The sequence below is a fragment of the Nilaparvata lugens genome, chromosome 2, assembly GCF_014356525.2.
Source record: "Nilaparvata lugens isolate BPH chromosome 2, ASM1435652v1, whole genome shotgun sequence".
Lineage (NCBI taxonomy): Eukaryota > Metazoa > Arthropoda > Insecta > Hemiptera > Delphacidae > Nilaparvata > Nilaparvata lugens.
Window position 1 is genome coordinate 9,062,285 of NC_052505.1, and position 22,695 is coordinate 9,084,979.

The 22,695-nt window shown below is 34.8% G+C and overlaps 1 protein-coding gene across 1 annotated transcript in view; it reads left to right on the forward strand.

Moving 5' to 3' along the window:
- Positions 1–580: 580 nt before the first annotated feature.
- The window catches only part of LOC111064079 (ankyrin-3), a 63,854-nt gene continuing 41,739 nt past the window's right edge, over positions 581–22,695 (forward strand). The window contains exons 1-9 of the mRNA XM_039420489.1: positions 581–734; positions 10,069–10,173; positions 11,703–11,835; positions 13,078–13,241; positions 15,907–16,062; positions 18,569–18,697; positions 19,688–19,885; positions 20,580–20,876; positions 22,127–22,324. Of these exons, the coding sequence (XP_039276423.1) occupies positions 711–734; positions 10,069–10,173; positions 11,703–11,835; positions 13,078–13,241; positions 15,907–16,062; positions 18,569–18,697; positions 19,688–19,885; positions 20,580–20,876; positions 22,127–22,324 (1,404 nt within the window). The 5' untranslated portion in view covers positions 581–710. The remainder of the gene's footprint in view (positions 735–10,068; positions 10,174–11,702; positions 11,836–13,077; positions 13,242–15,906; positions 16,063–18,568; positions 18,698–19,687; positions 19,886–20,579; positions 20,877–22,126; positions 22,325–22,695) is intronic.

Below are 22,695 nucleotides of genomic sequence, written 5' to 3' on the forward strand. Positions count from 1 at the left end.
TCTTTGAAGAAGTTGGTTTCCATTAAAAAAAATGACATGATTTCCCGCAAGGAACTAGAAAAATCTTAGGAATTCACTTACTTTTTCTACATTGTTGGCTTGGCATGATATCAACACAACCGTTGGCTGTTCACCATTATAGCCAGGAGCCTATTGCTGTCTCGCTCTAAATTTCCTGCTGAAAGCTTGAAAATCAGAGAGTATCGATACTCTCTCGCTATATAGAAAGATTGGTTATTCAATGCTGAAAATCTTTAGCGAAGGTTCAGTTGCTTCTTGTCATAGATTTCCATTAGCATGGATGGAATAGTATAGGAGAGAAGATGTAAGAATAGATGAGAATGAAATGGCCCAGTGGTGGAAATGAGTGATAGTGAAAGTGCGAGAACTGCTGAATGGAGCTGTTTGCGATCTTCTGTCTTGGGGAGCGTCTCTCTCGCACTCACTATCAAGGGTTGCTAGGGTAGTGGAGCGTCTCTCTCTTACGCATTGTCAAGGGTTGCTAGGGTAGTGAAGGGTGCGACAGTTGGCTACTCTGGTCGCCTCCCTTCGCGCAGGGTGGAGCACTGAAAATCGTCAGTCCGGTTTTGATTTTCGAAACGCGCGCGCGATCCGTCGTCTTGTATCCGTTGTGCCCAATCGCGTATCAGAGAGAGAACAACATCAGACTAGAGGAAAAACAGAGAGCATCGCATTTTCGCAGTGACGTCATGGTCACAGAGACCACGAGCCAGGTAGGGCCAGCCTTCAGTGTCACTAATATAATTCACGCCGCATTTTTATAGTGGCAGAACACGGGACACCTGCTTCTGCCCCTGCACTGCTTGGTTCCACTTTTAGCATTACACTGCCGCACTGCGGGCTGTCCAATTCATATTGATCCCAGCCGACAAATGAACGTACTATCAACCCCTTTCCCAATTGTTATCAATGAACCTAGCTTATCTGCACAATAACTGAACAGGACTACAACTATTGGGACTACAATAGAGTGCGACTACAACTCTCTTGAGAAAGAGCAGCAATATACTTTGTGAGAAAATAATAATTAACATGCTGTTTTCAAAATAACCTCCTCCCCTGAGAGATAACAATCTACTATGTGAGAAAGTAAACGTGAATTTGTTTGTTTCAAATTAGCAATACTCTTTTGAAAAAGAACAACAGTATACTATGTGAAAGTATGAGTATAAACTCGTTTGTTTCAAAATAGCATCATGAGCATAATACAACTGCATCACTAGTGGAGGAAAAGTAAACGATGTTGGAGAGACTTAGAATTGAATTATTATTATAAATTATATGTCAGTAAAACATACTTCTCTGAGGAATTCTTCATGTGAAATGAGTGTTGAGGTCATGTTATTCCATTCATTGAAAAATCTTAACTGACAATAGTTGAGCTTTCAACAAGTCAAAATAAATTGGAATTGGAGTATAACAATCTCTGAGTCAATCGTATTACTCCATGTTTATATTCTTATCGATAATATCCAAGGATGAGACTGATCAAGGAAAGATGGAATGAATGTAATGAAACACTGTAATGAGTATGATGCATTCAAAGAATAAAGATAATAATTCATTTCTGTAGTGTGACTTGAATAGAGACAGGAAGCGTTAATCTTGAAAGTCAAACTTATACAGAGTCAGACGGACGTATGCATGTAGACGGAGGAAAAATCCCTCCTGGTGTTCGAATGTTGCATTATGTTCAGCTGCCTGCATTATCATGTCTGCTCACGTCGGCATGCAGACGTTGGATTTCTTCTTCCGGAGCCGGACGATTACAAATATTAACAATCATCCCGCTAAATCTCCAAGCTGGACATCAGGGTTTCAACCTGATCGCCAGTAACGAATATTATCGACTGAAATCATCAACTCCCTGACAGTTTATCCCTGAGTCATCAACATTGACAGTTTATATGATGATCATAAAAAGAGATAAAACAAGAAAATTATTTGTTAATCATAAGTGACGATACAAATAATGAGTTGATTGATACCATGAGCTACCATGAAGCATAACACTAAACGTTTGATATTGTTCCCTGGACTAGGATCATTAACCAAACTCTTCATGTTTGGCTTGTGCTTGTAGATTGTTTGAGACTTTGATTGCTCGAACGAATATTACTGATACTGTAGATGTTTACAGTCGTGAATCCAAGTACTTTCTTGAAAGTTATTCCTTCATACAATAAGTAGTTTTCAGGATTTATATAGATTAACAAAGTAGCCATGAGAATCAATTCCAATTCTACCTTATTATTTGAAGAGATGGAGAAAATATGTATTTTATTCCGGAAAACTGCTAATTTTCCCTCAGTCTACCCGAGATCCACCATTTCAGTTGTAGCTGCGATGGCTCTATCTCAATACCAGCAAGAGAAAATCGAGCCGTAACAGAAAATCTTACCATAATAATGTTTATGACATTAGTATTCATCATGTCAAGATAATGTGTTCAACAAGCACAAGACAATTTCTGCACACAAACGCTAGTATAATCATTAATCACTCAATAGTTTGTCCCAAAAAATTGAATGACATTAGTATTCATCATCTCAAGATAATGTGTTCAACAAGCACAAGACAATTTCCGCACACAAATGCTAGTATAACCATTAATCACTTAATAGTTTGTCCCAAACAATTGAATGATTATCATTTGATATCTAAGAATAAATAATTCGAAATTATTCAAATAACTCTCTTGAAACTTTACACTTTTTTGTAATATTCAAGTACTACCATATAGAGAAACGATAGAATATGCTAGCTTTACGCTATCTTTTGTTTATGGTACCACTTCTTCTGTGAATTACTTATTAATATAACCTACTGATATTGGCTTGCTCGCCAAAGTTTTTCTGACAACAGTAAAAGTGTGTGAGATGAATATTTTGTTTTTGGTTTCATGCTACTCTGGTCCTGACTCATTCATTGCAAAATCTCGTTGCAGTAGTCAACTAAACAAAATCTGAAGCCAAGTTTTGGAGTGAGCTAACCTTGCCCCCTACCGCCAAATGCTGGAGCATTTTAGAAGTAGATTGAATCAGTAACTGGGCTTTACATGAATAGAAGGAATCACTCATATCTTACAGCTATTGATATCATACATGACTGAATCACTGAGGAATGAATATCATGCATGACTGAATCACCGAAGATATTAGCGATGAATATCATACATTACTGAATCACCCAAGATCTAAGCGATGAAAACCATCATCACCAGAGCACTATAACAAAAGGAAGAATTTGGTAATTGAAGATATCTGCAGCATTCAACTAAATGATAACATTTCAGCTTGACAAATGAGCTTATTAATAGGTTCATTAAGCTTGATTGTGAAAGTATGTAAGACATTTATATTTGGCTACAGAAAATATTAATTTCATCAATTAATGAATTGAGGTACTGTATTTTGTATTTTGTAACCTCACTTGAAAGTTGAAATGAAGCTGGTAGACCGCCTACAACCTGGATGGGTACCATTTCCAAGGTTACGAGGACGACGGATTTAGAGCCTGAACTGACTCAGCAGCGCTGAGAATGGCGGAAAAGGATTAGGAGAACCGACCCCAAGAGAAATGGGACATAGGCGCTGGGGAAGAAGAAGAAGAAAAGAAGAAGAAGAAGAAGAAGAAGAAGAAGAAGAAGAAGAAGAAGAAGAAGAAGAAGAAGAAGAAAGAAGAAGAAGAAGAAGAAGAAGAAGAAGAAGAAGAAGAAGAAGAAGAAGAAGACTTGAAATGAAACTAGTAGTTCAGTACATATATAAACAGTATAAAGTCCTCAATGAGTGTTCACCATAATATAATGTCTGAGATTATAATACCACCATAATATCATGGTTCTGATTTATCACTTATAATGAATAAGAATAAAATAACATATATATCACCAGTTGTGAAAATAATTCAATATGAAATCTTGATGCTCTCCTGAACTCTGTTCCCCCTGCTAGACCCAGTTATTCTCGAAAAACCAATCGATAAAGAACAAGATAGATGAACGATTCTACTTAGGCTGATGACAGAAGCTCTACATTTCGACCTTCGCCAGTCATTTCAGTAGGTAAAGCCCTCTAATGAAAAAGCATCATAAATCACAGTCTGCTTGGCTGATGAACTCGATCGATCTCCCTCCCAGATTAATTCTAACTCATGATGAGATTGCTTGTTTAAGATTCAGCTTTAAATCTTGATCAACATTAGGCTAATTGAAATCATTTTTAATATTATATAGATGCGAGATGTTCATGTATGATTTACTACTGTTGTATTATTAGAATGTGCAGTTCATCTTGGCGCATTTCCATTTCCATTCTTGATATACCGAGCAAAATTTACAAACTTCCGTATGCAAAGAGCTCTTATAACAAGAAATGATTATGATAGCCATTATTTTTAATAACAGATACCCTGTTATTTTTAAAAAATCTGATCAGTTACCTGATGAGATACCCTGTCATTTGTATAAAATCTAATCAGTTACTTTATGAGATACCCTGTCATTTTTATAAAATCTAATCAGTTACTTTATGAGATACCCTGTCATTTGTATAAAATCTAATCAGTTACTTTATGAGATACCCTGTCATTTTTATAAAATCTAATCAGTTACTTTATGAGATACCCTGTCATTTTTATAAAATCTAATCAGTTACCTGATGAGATACCCTGTCATTTTTATAAAATCTAATCAGTTACTTTATGAGATACCCTGTCATTTTTATAAAATCTAATCAGTTACCTGATGAGATACCCTGTCATTTTTATAAAATCTAATCAGTTACTTTATGAGATACCCTGTCATTTTTATAAAATCTAATCAGTTACCTGATGAGATACCCTGTCATTTGTATAAAATCTAATCAGTTACTTTATGAGATACCTGTCATTTTTATAAAATCTAATCAGTTACCTGATGAGATATCCTGTCATTTTTATAAAATCTAATCAGTTACCTGATGAGATACCCTGTCATCTTTTATATCCTGTACGAATAGATGAACTGAGACAGTTTTTTAGGTGGTAGCCCTACCAATAGGTTTGACTACAGTAATTATATGGGTATAATGCAGTAATTATATTACAGTAATTGTATGGTAATATACAGTATATATAATTACAGTAATACGGTGATATAAAAGAATTTAAAAAAAAAAAAGGCCTTACAGTTAAAGTTAAAACGTTCACACAAGGTTTTCATAAAGATGGCATTTTGGTGACACTTTCAATAAGAAATAATTTAAATATATTTTTATCATCACAGTATTTTATGTTTTTGAAGGATTAATATAATTCACACAGGTATTCCAACGATTGAAACTCAAGAGATTTCATCCAATCTTCAACTTACAACTTCAAGGCAAGTCTAAAAATATGTTATACCTGTGGCATTATTATGAAATTATTGATGATTCTATAAGATTTCCATTGGTGATTGCGGTATTTAAAACTTGATCACAAAGTTTTATCATGTATATGAAACAATAAAAGTACAACACTGATTCACAATCTGATCTGAATGGTTGTTTAGACGACATCAAGTACAAGAACTTCAACCGATTTATGACTATTCAATTTTGTCAAAATTCTTTTTAATCTTACAAATTTAAGCGAATTTAAATTTAAATTCTTACAAATTTATTTAATTCAAACATATAGTCACTGTATGTTTGACCTATTGAGAAAACCTATTGAGTTTTTCAATAGGGTACTCATTTTCCATGCTTATGATTTGAATCAAGTACTGGATAATTACTATTAAAATTGACAATTCAATTTAAATTTTTCGCTCTTGAACAGTGTGAAGACAGAAGAAAACGTTCCCTACTAAACATAGTCTCTCACTCAAAAACACGGTCCCTCACCCCTGTGTCTATGATGATTTTACACTGATATGTCATGAAGAAGACAAACTATAATATTTATGCATGGATCGTAATAGAAACTGTTATCTCCATAGAATATTGAATTGCTGAAATACAGTTTTGTTGACCAACATTTCGTCCGGATTTAGACCGTCGATTTCACGAATAGTGATTATCAGTCTGGCACAGCTTCAAAAATCACCAGGGAAAGAGGGGAATGTTCCGCTGCTCTAACGAAATTATTTGGAATTTTGCCCTGCTGCTCGATTTCAATCTATTCTTTTTTAGATAGATTCAAGTGGACTACTGTAGTTGAATTTATGTTTGATTTCACATGAGAAAACCATTCAAACTCTTTTGCAGCATTGTCCAATACCCTATGGCTTCCTCATTGGGATCAAATATTAATTCTATACAGTACTGTTTACAGAGATTTCTCTGTTTGAGCTCTGAATTTTTTTGAGAAAATTAAAAGTAGGCTAGTTGGATAACATCTTTAGTCTCTAGCTATTTAAAACTCGTACAGTATCTGTAGAAAAATTTGAATGATTTTCATGTGTTTCTCGTCATCTACTGAAAAATTTCCTCTTACATGTAGGCCTACACTATTCACAACATTTTAACTCTTTATATTATCTTATGTGGAAATTATCTAGTGAAATTTGAGTAATTATTGATCAGGTCCTTTTAAACTTTTCCATTCGTTACTTTACAATGATATGTTTCATAAAGTTGCAACGGATACGCTGGCTTCGACATGTTAAAAGAATGAATAGTGAAATGTTGCCAAAGGCAATATTGAATGCAAGAATTGAAGGCACAAAAAGAAGAGGGAGACCAAGGAGAAGGTGGCTGGAAGGTGTGGACAGAGATATGCGAGTGTTGAGAATTAGGGGATGGAAGAGAATATTGCTGGTGATAGAGACAGATGGAAAGGAATTGTCATGAATGTCAAGGTCCACATAGGACTGTAGTGCTAAGGAAGAAGAAAGAAGAACAACCGCACTTTGATACTTCTTTAAAGCCGATAAATTCCTTGCTCCAATTCTCAAACAATATTTGGCTATATTATAGTGTTGTAACATGATATTATAGTGTTCTAACATTGTAGTTGGATTATAGTTATTTGTGATTATTTTCGAACTGTTCATAGTCGATTTAGCAAATCTTGACACCCCACCCAGTTAGAATGTTACTCGTCCCAGCAGGTAAAAGAGGTCCTGCAAGCAGCTGAGAATGACGTAACGTGGGAAAAATCCATATTTCCCCGACCAGACAGACGCTACCCTCTTTCTATCGCCTGCAGTCGCTTTTCCCCTCAGACAAGTTTTCTAGTCTAGCCGTCGCCAACTTGACGCCAATTTTCCCATTGGCTCTGTCGCAAGACTCAATGTGCGTTTCACAAAATACGTTCTTGTTCCCTTTCCCGCCGTAGTAAACAAGCACTTATTGTCTGTGTGAGCTCTATGTACTGTGTTTACTTGTATTCCTCGTTGCATATTCCCGTTTGAATCATAGTTTGCACTTGCAAAACAAAACTTACCGTAGTCTGAGGCAGTTATGAATCTGATAACTTTAAAATTTGAAATCTTCATCAATGAAAACAATATGGATTGAATACTACTTAGAGAGAGAATCTGTTTAATACATTCACATGATTACTTTCAGTAAATTGAAGAGTTTAGGTTTCAGAAAACGCTTTATCAGTGAAAGGCTTTGGAAAAGGATCAGATCAGTACTTTTACTTTAGTACTCACTTTACTTGGAGTTAATCACGGTTAAAATTTAACGGTTTTTGTGCAATCGGCACTTAGTAGGTAAGTTGAGAAAGAATCAGCTTAGCTCTTCACTGAGTAATTTCAGAGAACATCGAGATGAGAATAAAAATAATCATTGTCAATTGATTCAAATCGGATTGTGATAATGATTACGAAACATTGGTCAAGTCTATCCCCATCTCTATGTTCTGTCTGGAATTGGGTCATTATTAATTCTCAGATACATTTTTTCATTAATGCTTCATCAATTCACAAGAATATAATCTACATTAATTTATCCTACCTTAAAAATCTACATAGTCCTATTCCTGTTTTCAACCCCTTTCATTCACCCAACCTTTTTTTATAGACTGTTCATTGTTCAAGCTCGGCTCATCATACATCCAATGATTATCGACAGTCAACTCAGTTCTAAAAATATATAGATTCATTATAATGTTCTTCAATTATTCACGGTCTTCCCATATAATTAGTTTGATTATGGATGGTGAGCTATGAATCCAAATTCAAGGTGATGAAACTCCCATAGCTCTCAGGATTCATACAAATGAAGATGATCATGATATAAGAGACGATTACCTCATCATTCTTCAAGAGAGGTAGGTCTAACTAAACATGTCGTGAGTAAAAAATTAAAAAAGAATGGTACTTAGATTTTTATTTCTTACCTAATACGAGAGAAGATGATCATTCTTCAAGTGCTCAGAGCTGTTTTGAAAGGATAGAATGAGTATTTGGAAAAACTACTGTCAAAGACAAATGAAAATCGATCGTTCAAGCCATTTTCCATAGCGTGTCATCAGGTAATTAGCGTCGTCACCGGGACCCTCTGTTTGACACTCCTCTCGTCAGAAAGAGAGAGAGAGATATGCTATTAGGAGAGAGAGAGAGAGAAAGAGTGAGGAAGAGAGAGGGATTGAGTGAGTTCATGGTGTGAGGGTTCAACTGCATCCACCCCGACACATCTATGCACTTGATACTCCCATTTCGACTCAAAATCCTATTGACAAATGCAAACAATTACAGGTGCTACGACGGAGAGTCTCAATGCGTGTCTTACATGCTTAAAACGCGGTGTTCACACTTTCTACTAGGGTTGTAGGTTTGGGTGCTTGAAACGTTGTTGCTCCAATGCGGTCGATCTGTGATATGGTATCAGACAGAAGCCCTGCTAAGGCACCGCTTTACTAATCTGCTTTGTCTCAGTGCTCAACAGAATAGAACGATAAGGCTCGTTCATTCACCTGTTACTAGCATTGTTGATTGTGGTAAGCTCAACATTTGCAATCTCTCTACGATCATTTATTGAAAACAACATTTTTCAATAAGAAATAAGAAAGATTTAATGGAGTTCTATTTTAATTTCCCCATGCTTTTTGTGATAAATTGGTAAACTGTCTAAGCTCTCAGCTCTGCCTTCCAGCTTGACTGTGAATCGAATTCAAACTAGTCTGGTCTAGTTTTTTTGGAATAAATAGAAAACCCGCTTATCGTATTTTTATCGTCGAATGCACTTCTCAGAGTGATAACATGAAATATTGACGTTGTAGTGGCTTGATTAGTAGTGCACGCCTCAAAAACAAAGAAGCTGTCCGATTGGTCAATGGGTTGATAAGTCGCAATTTTACCTTCACAGCTCACTACCAATAGGAAGCAAGCAGCTTGCAAGTATTTGGCCAATGAGACTGCTCGTTGAATTTGGGACGTGACTCAGCCTTAGCCACTCTCATAGCTCTTGTGTCTTGAGTTAGTTCTGCCTTTCTCCGCTAGAATGATTTATTTCTAAAAGTCTGGAAGTGAACGAATGTTCATGAAGTACAGTATACGAAAGTATATTCTTTGCCTGATGCCTGACACATCTGGAAGATTTGACATCTAGTGAATCGGACTTCCGATTTAAGGCTTAACCTGTGATAATTTATTAACGTGTAGCCTAATATTTATCGACTCGGTTAGCTGAGACGACTAAGGCGTTGCACCCTTTCTTCTAACCCTAGTCTTCTAGCGCTACCGGGTCGTAGGACGTGGGTTTGAATCCCACCGGTAGGCATAGAGTTTCATCATCACATCAAATCATTCACGCACTTCTCATTATCCACGCACAAACTGAAAGCTCATGTGCAATAATTATGAAACTATTCGTACAAATTCCTCCTACCTATCTATTCCTCGAGCAAGACTCTGCGATAGCCTATACTGATTGGGTAGTTGATTTTTCAAGTATAATCATGACAATTTATTGAGATATTATCGTTAAATGCTTATATTATTGTTTATTGTTTATATAGACAATCGATTGCCTATACTGATTAGTTGGTTTTTTCAAGTATAATCATGACAATTTATTGAGATATTATTGTTTATTGCTTTATTCTTATGAGAGCTGTTATTTTGTGTGATTGCAGTCTGACGGGAACACGTCGTTCCTGCGGGCGGCGAGGGCTGGTCATCTGGACAAGGTGCTCGATCAACTCGATAAGAACAATGTCGATATAAATACGTCCAATGCGGTAAGTTACACAATTATATTACTTTCTTAGTGATCCTACATTCATTATTTCCTCCTTGATTAACTTATTTCAAATGATGTCTTTCTTTTAATTCCAGTTAAGAGAAATATTATCAATTCAGATGATTTTATCAATCGATTAATGTTTTTGAGGATTTTATGCTTTAAACTAACTGGAAGTGTTTTGTTCTCTCCAATAGTAACATCTACTCACATACTTCACACTTTGATCAGAAAAGTTTTATCTGTCAAATTTTCAAAGTATGGTACTCATTTATTTCATTTTTGTATGATATATTAGTATCTTCAAATGTAAATACCTTTGAAATAGTCTGAGATATCAATGTTCGGCGTTCGCCATTCATTCTATCTTGAAATTCTTCATCGACATCATGTATCATATCATTCGTCATGTATCTTGTAATTTAAAGAAATGATTTAGGATTAAAAATGAATTATCAAAATTCTGACGCAACAGAGAAGTAATTTTTAATTTGAATAGTTGGATTCTAATAGAACCTACTGTCAAATTAGCCTTTTAAAAGAAATATTTAGGTGTTTCCATAATTTTTACCGATTTGGTATGCATATAAATAGAACTACCGTAATTGATTAAAAAACATATATTTCACAATATCTTATGATCAGGCTACTGTGATTTTTCCCAATTTACTTTTAAAGTGAACTATTTTCAACTTCTAAACTAAACTCCAGTCCAATGAAGTATAACTTATAAACTTTCAAAGCAATACACAGTTGAACACATCATATCAAATTCTATACTAAGATGCTCAACTATACTAGAGTGAATTCATCTTTCTGCTCCTATGAATGAAAATCCATTTCGATTACATGGATAACTAAAACTGGTAGCCTATAAAACTATAATCTTCTAAGTGAACTGAAACTGCGAGAATGATAACTTGTGATTACAATTAAGATAAATTATCATGTCACTTATTTCCTTCTACTTCCATGGAGTGAAGTGATAATTTATTATTTTACAAAGGCGACTTTCTAGAAGTATTTTAAGCCTAGGTGATGATGATGATGGGGTGAATGATAATTCAATGAAGATAGAATTATGAATGAATGAATATTATAGGTTATGCTATCCACTTGAATTGATTTGAGTCCACTTTTTAATGATTATATATATACTCTGTGAATTCTTCTTATCAATCTCTTAATTCTTTATTATCTTATCAAGTCTCCAAGATTTCCTATTTGCGAAAATGAAGCACATTCACGTTATGAAATAAGCATATGTTATTAAGAAACAGTGACAGAGAAGAAAAAAAAAGAATGGATGAATAAAAAAGTTACGGTTTGAAGAATACTGTATAGAAAAAGAGAGAAATTAGGAGCGCGCATGGGAGATATTGAAGAAATGGATTGCCTATGGTGTGAAATGTAACTAATTTAGACTAATAGTGGAGTATTATCTTAAATTGTTTGAATAAACAAGTGGTTTTGACAATATCAATTCGTCTTCATCTATGGAAATCTTGTGTTGATTTTGTGTTTCAGAATGGTCTGAATGCATTGCACCTTGCTTCCAAAGATGGTCACGTCCACGTGGTCACAGAACTGCTCAAAAGAGGTGCGAATGTGGACTCCGCCACCAAAAAAGGAAATACAGCACTACACATTGCCTCGTTGGGTGAGCTTTCTATTCATTTTTCTCACACAATCATAATGATAACCAATCTAGACTATTCTATAGGCTGATATTAATATAATATGTTTACGGCCCAAATTATATATTCAGATGATGTTGGACTTTCACCCAATATAAGGGACTCCCCATCGACAAAACGCCATAAGAATTTACTTTTTACTTTAATATATGAGATTGGGATACGTTCGTCAAAGCATGGTGATGATATCTGCTCAAATAATCAGTGTTCATCAAATGTGTGAGAATACTTTCAGGTTTAAAACTGGATTCAAACATACCCGTATCATTGAACGTGTTTTATAAAAATGTAAATGAGTTTTGATGTACCGGTATGTGACTATTCATAGGTACTCACTCATCTGGGCTGAGTAGGAATAGTCCAATAAGAACTCATTGGGTAAAAGTTCTATCTTCACTCTCTGGACACGTTCACTGATACATTATTTATTAGGTGTCCAGCTGTATTGTTACTGTCATCAAAATTATGAAAAAGCTTATTCCTATGAACCAGAGTCTGAAGAATAATGTTTGATCTCGAAGAGTACTCAACATTTTACAAAGCAGAAAATCTTTCTATAACATAATAATTATTCAATTCTTCAATGTGTAACCTTGTCCTTGTTCAATATCTAGAATCCAAGAAAATAGTGAAGTCTAAGAGATCATTTTTTTATCAAACATTCAACTTTAAGACAATTTTCGGGATAATTTTAAAATTTTCAATGCCACGGCAGACAACAACATTGATTATCACTCACAAAAGATGGGAACATCTTATTTAGCTTAAGGCAAAAACACATCAAATAAGTTATGCAACAGAGGAGTCTCAAAATAATATCTAATTTTATACACTTATGCACTGTACATCCAAAAATATTATAGGCCCATTTACTGTAACTGTAGGTATATTATGGAAGTTAGTAGAAATAATTACTATAGGTATACAGTGAATTAGGGAAGACTATTGATTCTGGTATTATAGCAAACAAAACCTCCAACTCGATCAAATACGCAAAATCCATAGAAATCAATCTGGAAAAACAAATAAAAAATGTGAATGCTTTTTTCCTTTTCCAGTACCCAGTCTATTTTCCTGAAGAAAAATCACCATAGCATATATGATAAATTGGCCATTTCATATCAGGAAGGCAGTGAATGATATAAGCTTTTGTTCTCGATCAAAGTATAATTATATTATGAGAGACAATGTTTATTGTGTTTCAGCCGGACAGGAGGATGTGGTACGACTCCTTGTCGACAACGGGGCATCCGTCAATGTACAAAGCCAGAATGGCTTCACACCACTATACATGGCCGCACAAGAGAACCACGATAATGTAGTCAAGTTTTTACTTGCCAGTGGCGCGAATCAAAGCCTAGCGACCGAGGTCAGTACTGTATACAAACTGATAATGTTTCATTCATTATGCTTTTCATAGATGGAAATTGTGCTAGAAATTTCATCCAAATTGTTAGAGAATATTGTCAATCTGTCAATAATTTCTCATTTAAATGAAATGTCTATCCTTGCAAAGATGAGAGAAATGAGAAAAATCCATTATTTAGTTTCAGAGTTGAAAATAAGCTACTATAAATCAATAGGAAATGTGAATTTTTGTTTTATAATTACTTATAATAACCATGTTTGCATTAAAAATGATACCAGCAGCTAATCGTTAATGTATAAATAAGACCAGGTCTTATGAGTTATCACATCTTTTCCCCTCTCTCATAGCATTTGAAAATTCTAGTGCAATTCTGTAGGCAAGATAGTAAAACAATAAACAATAGGGTAGGATAGTAAACAAGTGGGTACTAACAAATTTCGAGAGTACAGAAAATAAATTTCTCGGTATTTGTATGAAATCAATCTGTTTTTTGAAGTATGTCATGAATATATTAATAAGTCTTAATAATGTGTTATTTGTCTTATGAAAAACTCTTATCATGTATTTTTTCGTCTCTTGGAGCCTTTTATTATTTTGCGTCTATGGAGTTCCCAGTGAAGTTCTACAAACAGTAGGTTATAGTTAGTAAAACAATAGTGTATAGTAATGATGGTATTTTTGAAAGCACAAAAAAGAATACTCCTAGTATTATTTGTGTTATCAATGACAATGTGTGAGTACACATTGTGTTATTCATTGCTCATTAGCTCTATTTTATTAGTCTATATATATTTTTCCAGTAGTATATTTGTCCCGCTACCTTATTTATATAATATGAAATATAGACGATCACCTCACTAAAACCTTTACATGATAACACAGATTTTGTTTCACAGTCTATGATGATATCTTGTAAAGTTTTAATTCTGTTTAAAAATAATAATAGTTCAAAGAATTTTAATAATTCAATCAAAAAACAATCATAATGGTTTTACAATAAATAATATAATAGGGTACCTAGAATGTATTCTATATAATAGTGATTATAATTATATTCTATATAATAGCATAGAGGAACAATAGTATACTTACGCTATTGTTTCTCTATGATAATAGCCTACACATTCGATTCGTGAATTTATTCAAAAATATAATATCTACCGTAATAATATTTAATGCTAATTTATTATATTCTATTGCTTTAGATTTTCCGATTTTCATGAATCAAGTCAACTTTTTTCATGAAGCATGATATTTGACTGTATTGTAATTGTAAATGTACCGTAATGAATTTTCAAATTTAGATCTAGGCCTATTGAATCTTTTGAAATATTCCCGCTAAACGAAAAATCTCGATATCTGATCGATAGTCGATAGTAGCCTACATTATTTCGACCCCTCGATTAATAAAGATCAACTTTAACATAACCTCTCAACTCTCACATCTCACACTGTGCGTGTTCTTAGTTCTTGTTGTCGGCTGCCGCTTTTTTTGAGCAATTAATTAGTAGGATAGACATTTTATTTGTATTGACATTTTTGGCAAACTTATTTTTGCTCACGACCGTATTAAAAAATTACAATAGTTTTTGGTCAAGATGTTGAATTATTGTAATATATCACAGGCAATTATTCAAGTCTGTAGTAGAAATTTCAGAATGGATTGTGAAATAGAATTTAGAAACTTTTTAAAAATATTACTGAATGTACCATATTCTATACAGATTAAAAAAGGTTTTCCATTTTTCATTGTGTATTTTAACGGAGATAAGGATAAAAAAGGGAAAATGTTCTCATTTTTAACAATCATCCAGCATAAACATTACCTATTCATAAGAAATGCTGATCAAGCTGTTTGGTGATTCATTAACATAAAACTTTATTTATGGGGACTCAAATATAAGTAATGGAATCGTGGCTAGGCAAGCTAAATATAACATCCTATAAAATAGGTATCACTTCAAAAATGTAAGTTAATTTATGTTTATATCCTAAAGTTTAATTTATTTTGAAATTTATCTTGCTAATGTCTGACTTAGTCCTACCGCCTTACCGGGGTTAGGAGGAGGTTACCGTGTGTATTCTGTGACCGTATAGCCTATTCATGGAATTATAAGCGTGTGCTTATCATTTTCATGGGTCAAGTTAGCCTACATATTAGAGGTTTTTACATCAGGTTGAGTGACAGAAAGGACTTGAAAGTCCTAACTTCGCTTAATAAAGATTTTTTCATTTCCATTTCATGTTGGCAAAGTTTAATTTCTGTTGAAAATGTCTAGTTAAAATTTGCAAAACTACATGCTTGAAGTAGTTACTGTAGGACCTATTTCACTGAGTGAATATTTAATAACCGTATGGAAAGTAAGCTATAAAAAAATAAGAATGCGACTTCTTATCACTTCCAATAACTCAACAATATTTATATCTTGTTCAAAAGGTACTTCATTACTACCTAATGTACCAGTACAGTAATCTGATTCTATACTATAATCGTATAGTAGGTTGAATTTTATTATGGTACCTACTGGAAAATGTATAGTTTCATAGTAGACCTATTACTGTAATTGTTGACACAATTTGCCTGATATAGATTTACTTCTCATAGTTCAAGGGTTGGTAGATTAAGCCAAAAATAATTGTCTCATATTGTGTTGATATTTTCTAGGATGGATTCACCCCACTGGCCGTAGCTATGCAACAAGGTCATGATAAGATAGTGGCCGTCCTTCTTGAAAATGACTCCAGAGGTAAAGTTCGCCTTCCAGCCCTTCACATTGCTGCCAAAAAGGATGACTGCAAGGCGGCAGCCCTCCTATTACAGGTAATATTTATTTATGGTACAATAGGCTAAATAAACAAATTATACTCAAATTACATTTGAGTATTATTACTCATTTGACTGGTGACTTGTGATTTACAAAATATATTGTGAGGTCCACGCTATAATGGCAGTGGGGAAAGTTAGGAAAATAGCGTTGCCGATTCTCTACCTTGCCACTGCCTTCTATAAAGGACAGCTGATACCAGTATATAAGATGTAAAAAATTTCTTGTGATGTAATGAATCCTTGTGAAAAATGAACAATTGTATTTCTTTAGTAAAGAAAATATATTTTCAATTATTTAGTGATGAATTTGCATAATTGATATGAAACATTTTGTTAATATAATTCTAAATTGTTCAAACACGATCTGGAAACATTTGTAACTAATAAGGATAGAGCTATCGGCTTTGTCGAATGATAGACAAGAATAGCATAACCAATGTTAATCGAATACCTTACTGTCAACTATAACGTGGACCTCACTGGAGTCATAGAAGGTCCATTCGCCCAACTTGAACTAAAATACAACAGACATGACAATAAGAAAATGCAAGATATTAGATTAAATACAGTCTTCAATACTTGGAATCAAGTTACTACATTTACTTGATAAGCTATAGCCTATTGTAAAACTGTCCTTAGAAACCTACTTACACCCACATGGTCTCATTTTCCTCATTTAATATTTACTAATTTTCTCGTTCAATCGCTATAGTGATTATATTCTCCTTTCTTTTCTCTATCACTCTTTTTCTCGTTTTAAAAATTTCAAAGAGTCACTAATGATATTGTAGAACCGTTCCATAATGGAATAGAAAAACAGATTTTGTAAATTTCACATTTATTCAAGGTACAGGATCATGGTTTTGTTACAGCACTGCTGGTCTCATCTTGAAGCAGAATCCATGTTCCTTGGTCCTACGTTTATTTATTGTACAGGACCATGGTTTCTGCTTAATTATGTGGCCACGAAACCATGTACCTCTACCACAAATAAATATGTCGGATTTACAAAATATGTGTGTTTTTTCATTTCTTGTTTTCTTGAAGGCCAATGTATTCGAAAACATTCCAAGTATCAGCAATCAACCCATTATAATAATTAGCGCACAATTTCCATTTCAATGCCTCTTTTCAAATCAAAAGTATAACTTTCAATTGAATTGTCAATAACTGTTCAATTAGTCTGAGAAAATGTGTTTGCGGTTGGAATTACATCATGATAACTGAAGCTACTAATTTAAGTTTAAAACAACTCACCAATTCTTGCAAATCTTTAAGACGTTCACTGTTATCATTTCACTTGACTTCAGCCTATTTGAAAAAGTATATTTGTTCCTCAATCATCCCTTGAACATTCATGAAAGTGGAACTTCAATTCTCATATTTTAGATAATCTATTTAAAAAACTTGAAGGTAGTTTAAAATCTTCTATCGTAAGATTAATATTGTTGCCCATCACTTTTTAATTGAATAATTCAAATTCAAATTAAATCATCGATTAAACATATTTACAAAATAATAGTGTAACAATAATCAATATAAAAAATATACTCCATGCGTGGATGATTTGTCCGTGTGCAGGGAAGAGTCGAACTAAATCAGACAGTTGAAATACACTGGTTTGAATTAAGAAAATTATGATACTAACTTGGAATAATATGGAATTGAAAGTAAAATATGAACAAAATATTTATATGATTACAGTATAAACATACAAATGATGATAATAAATTTCAGCTCAACGGCGCTTAAGGGTTTCACTCGGCAGTCATAACTTTATTTCAAAATTGTGTGGGGAAAGAAATAATAATAAAAAAAAATTAGGATGAATATATGAACTAATATGTTGGCATTTTCAAATGAAATATTCATCTATAAGGCAAATGTAGGAGAGCCTCCGAAGCCTCTACCCCAATGTCGAGCTGCCACTTGCTCACTCTACGTTTGTATACGGCAAAGCTACACCTCTCAATGTCAGATATCTCAACTGGAATATCACGGTAAAGCCATTGAGCTAGGTGGAAACAGTTTCCTAGTTGAATGGAGTTATTTAACCGGGGAATCTGAATGTTGGTATTCAATCTGTTTCTGTTTGGATAATTATGTTGGATTTCGGTGAAAGTAAAGTTACTCTTTTTAATAAAAACAAGAAGGTTTTTCATAAACAGTTGTTTTATATTCGAAACTGGGAATTCCTGGAAGAGGAGATGTGATGAATACCTGTGATTTTTGCCGAGCAGCTTTTTGATAAGGGCTCTCTGAGAGATCGCGAAAGGTCGCAGGACTCCCAAAGAGGTACCATCCGACGCCAAGATGCCATATTCGAGCAACGTCCGCACATATGCACAATACACAGACCGGTGATGGCCAACACTCAGGACCCGCCCAAGTTGTCCAAAAGCATACATAGCAATAGCAAAGCAATAAAACTTCAACTAACGACTAGATTTGCCTTTGATCGAAACAATATTCACTTGATAAATTCTATTTTTTGTTACAGAATGAACATAATCCCGATGTTACGTCCAAAAGTGGGTTCACCCCACTGCACATAGCTTCACATTATGGCAATGAAGGAATAGCTAACCTTCTTCTCACCAAGGGTGCAGATGTCAACTATTCCGCTAAAGTAAGTACAATAACATTTGCACTGTAATGCTATGTTTTAGAATTTAGACAGACCTGCTCTCGACACTTTACAGTACTGTTTTTGGTTCATGTCTTGCCTCTTATTGTTGTAAAATGATCAATGTTATAGGAAGAAATTCAATGTTCGGGAGCAATATGTAATTATGCCCGTTCAGATGGTACAATATTCATGTTGTGGAGAACTGAAGATTTTCTTGTTTCTTATTTTTGAAGAACACTACCCCAACAACAAGCAGGAGAAGTTTAAACTGGTTGGTTATCTTATCATAAGCATGACGAATTTCTTTCATGCTGGTATATTTGAATAAATATCAAAATAATTGAATCGGACAAAGGTATATGTGTATCTGACCAGAATGAATTGATTTATTTACAATTTGTTTATGAGATCACTGTTAATCACTCAGTAATCATTGAGTAAGTAATCAGTTGATCACTGAGTTCACTGTTAAGTGAAGTAACATTCAATAATTTAATATTCTGTTAATTAATTTATTTCATCTACACATGCAAAAAATCTAAATGATGATTGGGAGATAAACAACAGAATTAATCCTAAAGTATTTCCCTCCCGAATTTAAATAGTTGAAAAGCCAGTCTGTATTTTGTATAAAATCTAACAATATGCTAACCGAATTACTCTTCAATTTTACTTTTCATTACGAACTGCTTATTAGTGTTCACTTTCCAATACTTAAATTACGATATAGCAGTCTTGAAATGGATATGGCGTCTGAAAGCGCTCCACAAACGTGAGTAGACGCTTATAGCTTCTAATCATAAAAATCAGACTGCTTTGACGTAATTTAAATATTCAAAAGTGATTAATTTGAATCTGAACTTAACGCTTAGTAATCACTGTTAGCCCAATGTCAGATATTCTCTGTGATAAATCTTCACTACGATTTTCGATTGATGGCATTTCTAATCGTTCTGAAAACTGATTAAAACTTGTTTTGCTCTATTGCAGCACAACATAACTCCACTGCATGTGGCCGCGAAATGGGGCAAAAGCAATATGGTGTCGCTGCTGCTGGAGAAAGGCGCCAACATCGAGTCGAAGACACGTGACGGCCTGACTCCACTGCACTGCGCTGCGAGGTCCGGCCACGAACAGGTGGTTGACATGCTGCTGGAGAGGGGCGCGCCCATCAGCTCCAAAACTAAGGTCAGTTAGGCAACACAAACACCTCCAACTAATAATAATAATAATAATAATAAATTCATTCTCGCCAAAGGAAAGCACGAACAATAATTACAGAGCAAATTACTAGAAAATTTACTGCATTAAATCAATTTGGTTTCAGGAGAAATAGAGCCACAGTTGATGCTATAGATATGCTCTTGAATGTGGTGTATCTTTCTTTGGATTGTGGAATAAGGGTGGCTGGTTTCCAGGATTAGTTTCCCTGCCACTATATCTGTTCTTTGTCTTGAAGATAACTATCATACCAAAACACTTATAGTGAGGTTCACTTTATAATGGCAGTATTTGATTAACATTGGTGTTACTATCCTTGTCGGAAAAGCAGATAATATGTCTCTATTCCTTTTTATCTCCCGACCGTTACAAACGTGGAACTTTACAGGATGAACGTGGACGTTACAGACGTGATGCTGTGTCATTCGTGTATTTCTCGTCCTGTACGTGTATAAGCCAATACTTTTCTTTATAGATAACCATCCTCAGTAAAAATTAACAATCTATATGCAAAATTTCATGGTCAGTTCAGTAGTTCAGACGTGATGATACGTCATTCGTGTATTTCCTATCCCGTACATGTATAAATTGATTCTTTTCTTCATAATATCATAGATAAATAACAATAATTATAATTTGGAAAACATGCTTCGTGTCGTAGAACGGGCTGGCACCACTTCACATGTCATCGCAAGGCGACCACGTGGACGCAGCTCGCATCCTGCTCTACCACCGGGCGCCGGTCGACGAGGTGACGGTCGACTACCTGACCGCCCTCCACGTGGCCGCCCACTGCGGGCATGCGCGCGTCGCCAAGCTGCTGCTCGACCGCAAGGCAGACCCCAATGCGCGTGCGCTCAACGGGTTCACTCCCCTCCACATCGCCTGCAAGAAGAACCGCATCAAGGTTGTCGAACTCCTGTTGAAGCATGGCGCTTCCATCGAGGCCACCACCGAGGTAGGAAACTCATTAAATCTAATGGACTATTAAACCATACAGATTCAATATGAGGGGTAGTCACGATGTGACTTTAGGGTGTGATCACATTGTGATCGTATGTGCAACTGCTAGCCTGGTTTTGCATGACCAAGCGTGCAGATGAGAGACAAAGTATGGATATAGCAACAGGAACACTCACACTGAACTGGTTGCGTTCAGTGTGACCAGCTGCATGCATATCGCAACGTGTTTGAATGGCACTCTCCAAATTTTGTTTTTCGTCTCAAACGTGATCTGACGTGCACTTGCACATACATGCATTCTCTGTAATCACACCCTTAGCCAGCCAAGTTGTGTTTGCTCCTGCTATTCTCTCTGAAATGGCGGTTGTATTGTATTCTAACTTCTACAGCCAGTTTTCAGTTTTAAAAGTTAGGTTATAATGATGGGTTACACGAGTTCCTGCTTGTAAAGCTATCGTAGTTAAGAGGTTTCAATCTGGGGTGCTCACTATCACAACTTAGAAAATAGCAGTTTAGCTTGGTAAAAAGAAACATCGTGAATATCCCTATTGATTTAATTGTTCATTAGATTTAATAAATGTTCTGAAAACCGGTATAACTATTACAACAAAAATACACATGCATACGAATTAATCTAACAAACGTAAGTATTTATGTATGTACCATGTGAGCTACTCAAACCATTAATTTGTAGGTTTCTAGATGACTGAATAAGACATAAATGTCTACTAAATCATTGATCACTGTCCATTATAGGGTTCTGAAAGAGATGGGTGTAGAATACATTCAACTATAACTATAAGAGACCAGTAAAGAAATCAAACAACAATCATGTTTCACACCTTCAAACAAATCAAAATTCATCCTTAATCCTCAATCCATTACAAAAACAAATTAGAAGCATATCAACTGCTCTAAAAAAGGTGAAAACAATGGAATGAGACAATACCCACAATATATAACTTGGCATGCGCATGAGTTGAAGACTATAACCATTATTAATCATGTAAATACATAGAGTACAAATTAATGAGAAGAATAACAAATGTGAATTGGTCAATCATTGAATGAATTTGTAATTATTGGAAAAACATTTCAATGCAAGCGATAACTTGGAAAAGAGTAAGTGGTATTTTCAAGACAAATCATCGAGGAATATTTTTGAATGTATAATTTAAAGCCACATAAACATTAATTTGATTTGTGTTGAGGAAATGAATGTGACATGAATTGTGTATTTTGCAGTCTGGTCTCACCCCACTACACGTTGCAAGCTTCATGGGCTGCATGAACATTGTGATATATCTACTGCAAAACGAAGCCAATCCAGATGTGCCGACAGTGAGAGGAGAAACTCCACTGCATCTTGCTGCTCGTGCCAATCAGACCGACATTATCAGGATACTACTCAGGAATGGAGCACAGGTCGATGCTAGAGCCAGGGTGAGTGACTTCTCAACTCAATAAGATGATTGTTTCGCTCTGAAAACATCTTAGGTTTAAAACAAGTTCACGTTTTCTCTGTTAACTCGAAATGAAACACACGTTATCACTCCATCTCTCATTGAACACACTATACATATGCTATTGAGTCACGTGATCAGAATGGCGGCAAACTCTATATCTAATACGAGAAATTTGAGACTAGGACGGATCTTGATACCACTCATTGTACAATGTTATTAAAAATTACTAATTCATTCAGCATATTCTTCTATCGCCATGCTGTTGTTTAATGATAAATGGAAATGATGTGATGTAGGCCTATTACTCTTTTGTTGAACTGCAATATTTATCTTCAAAGACATTCGTGT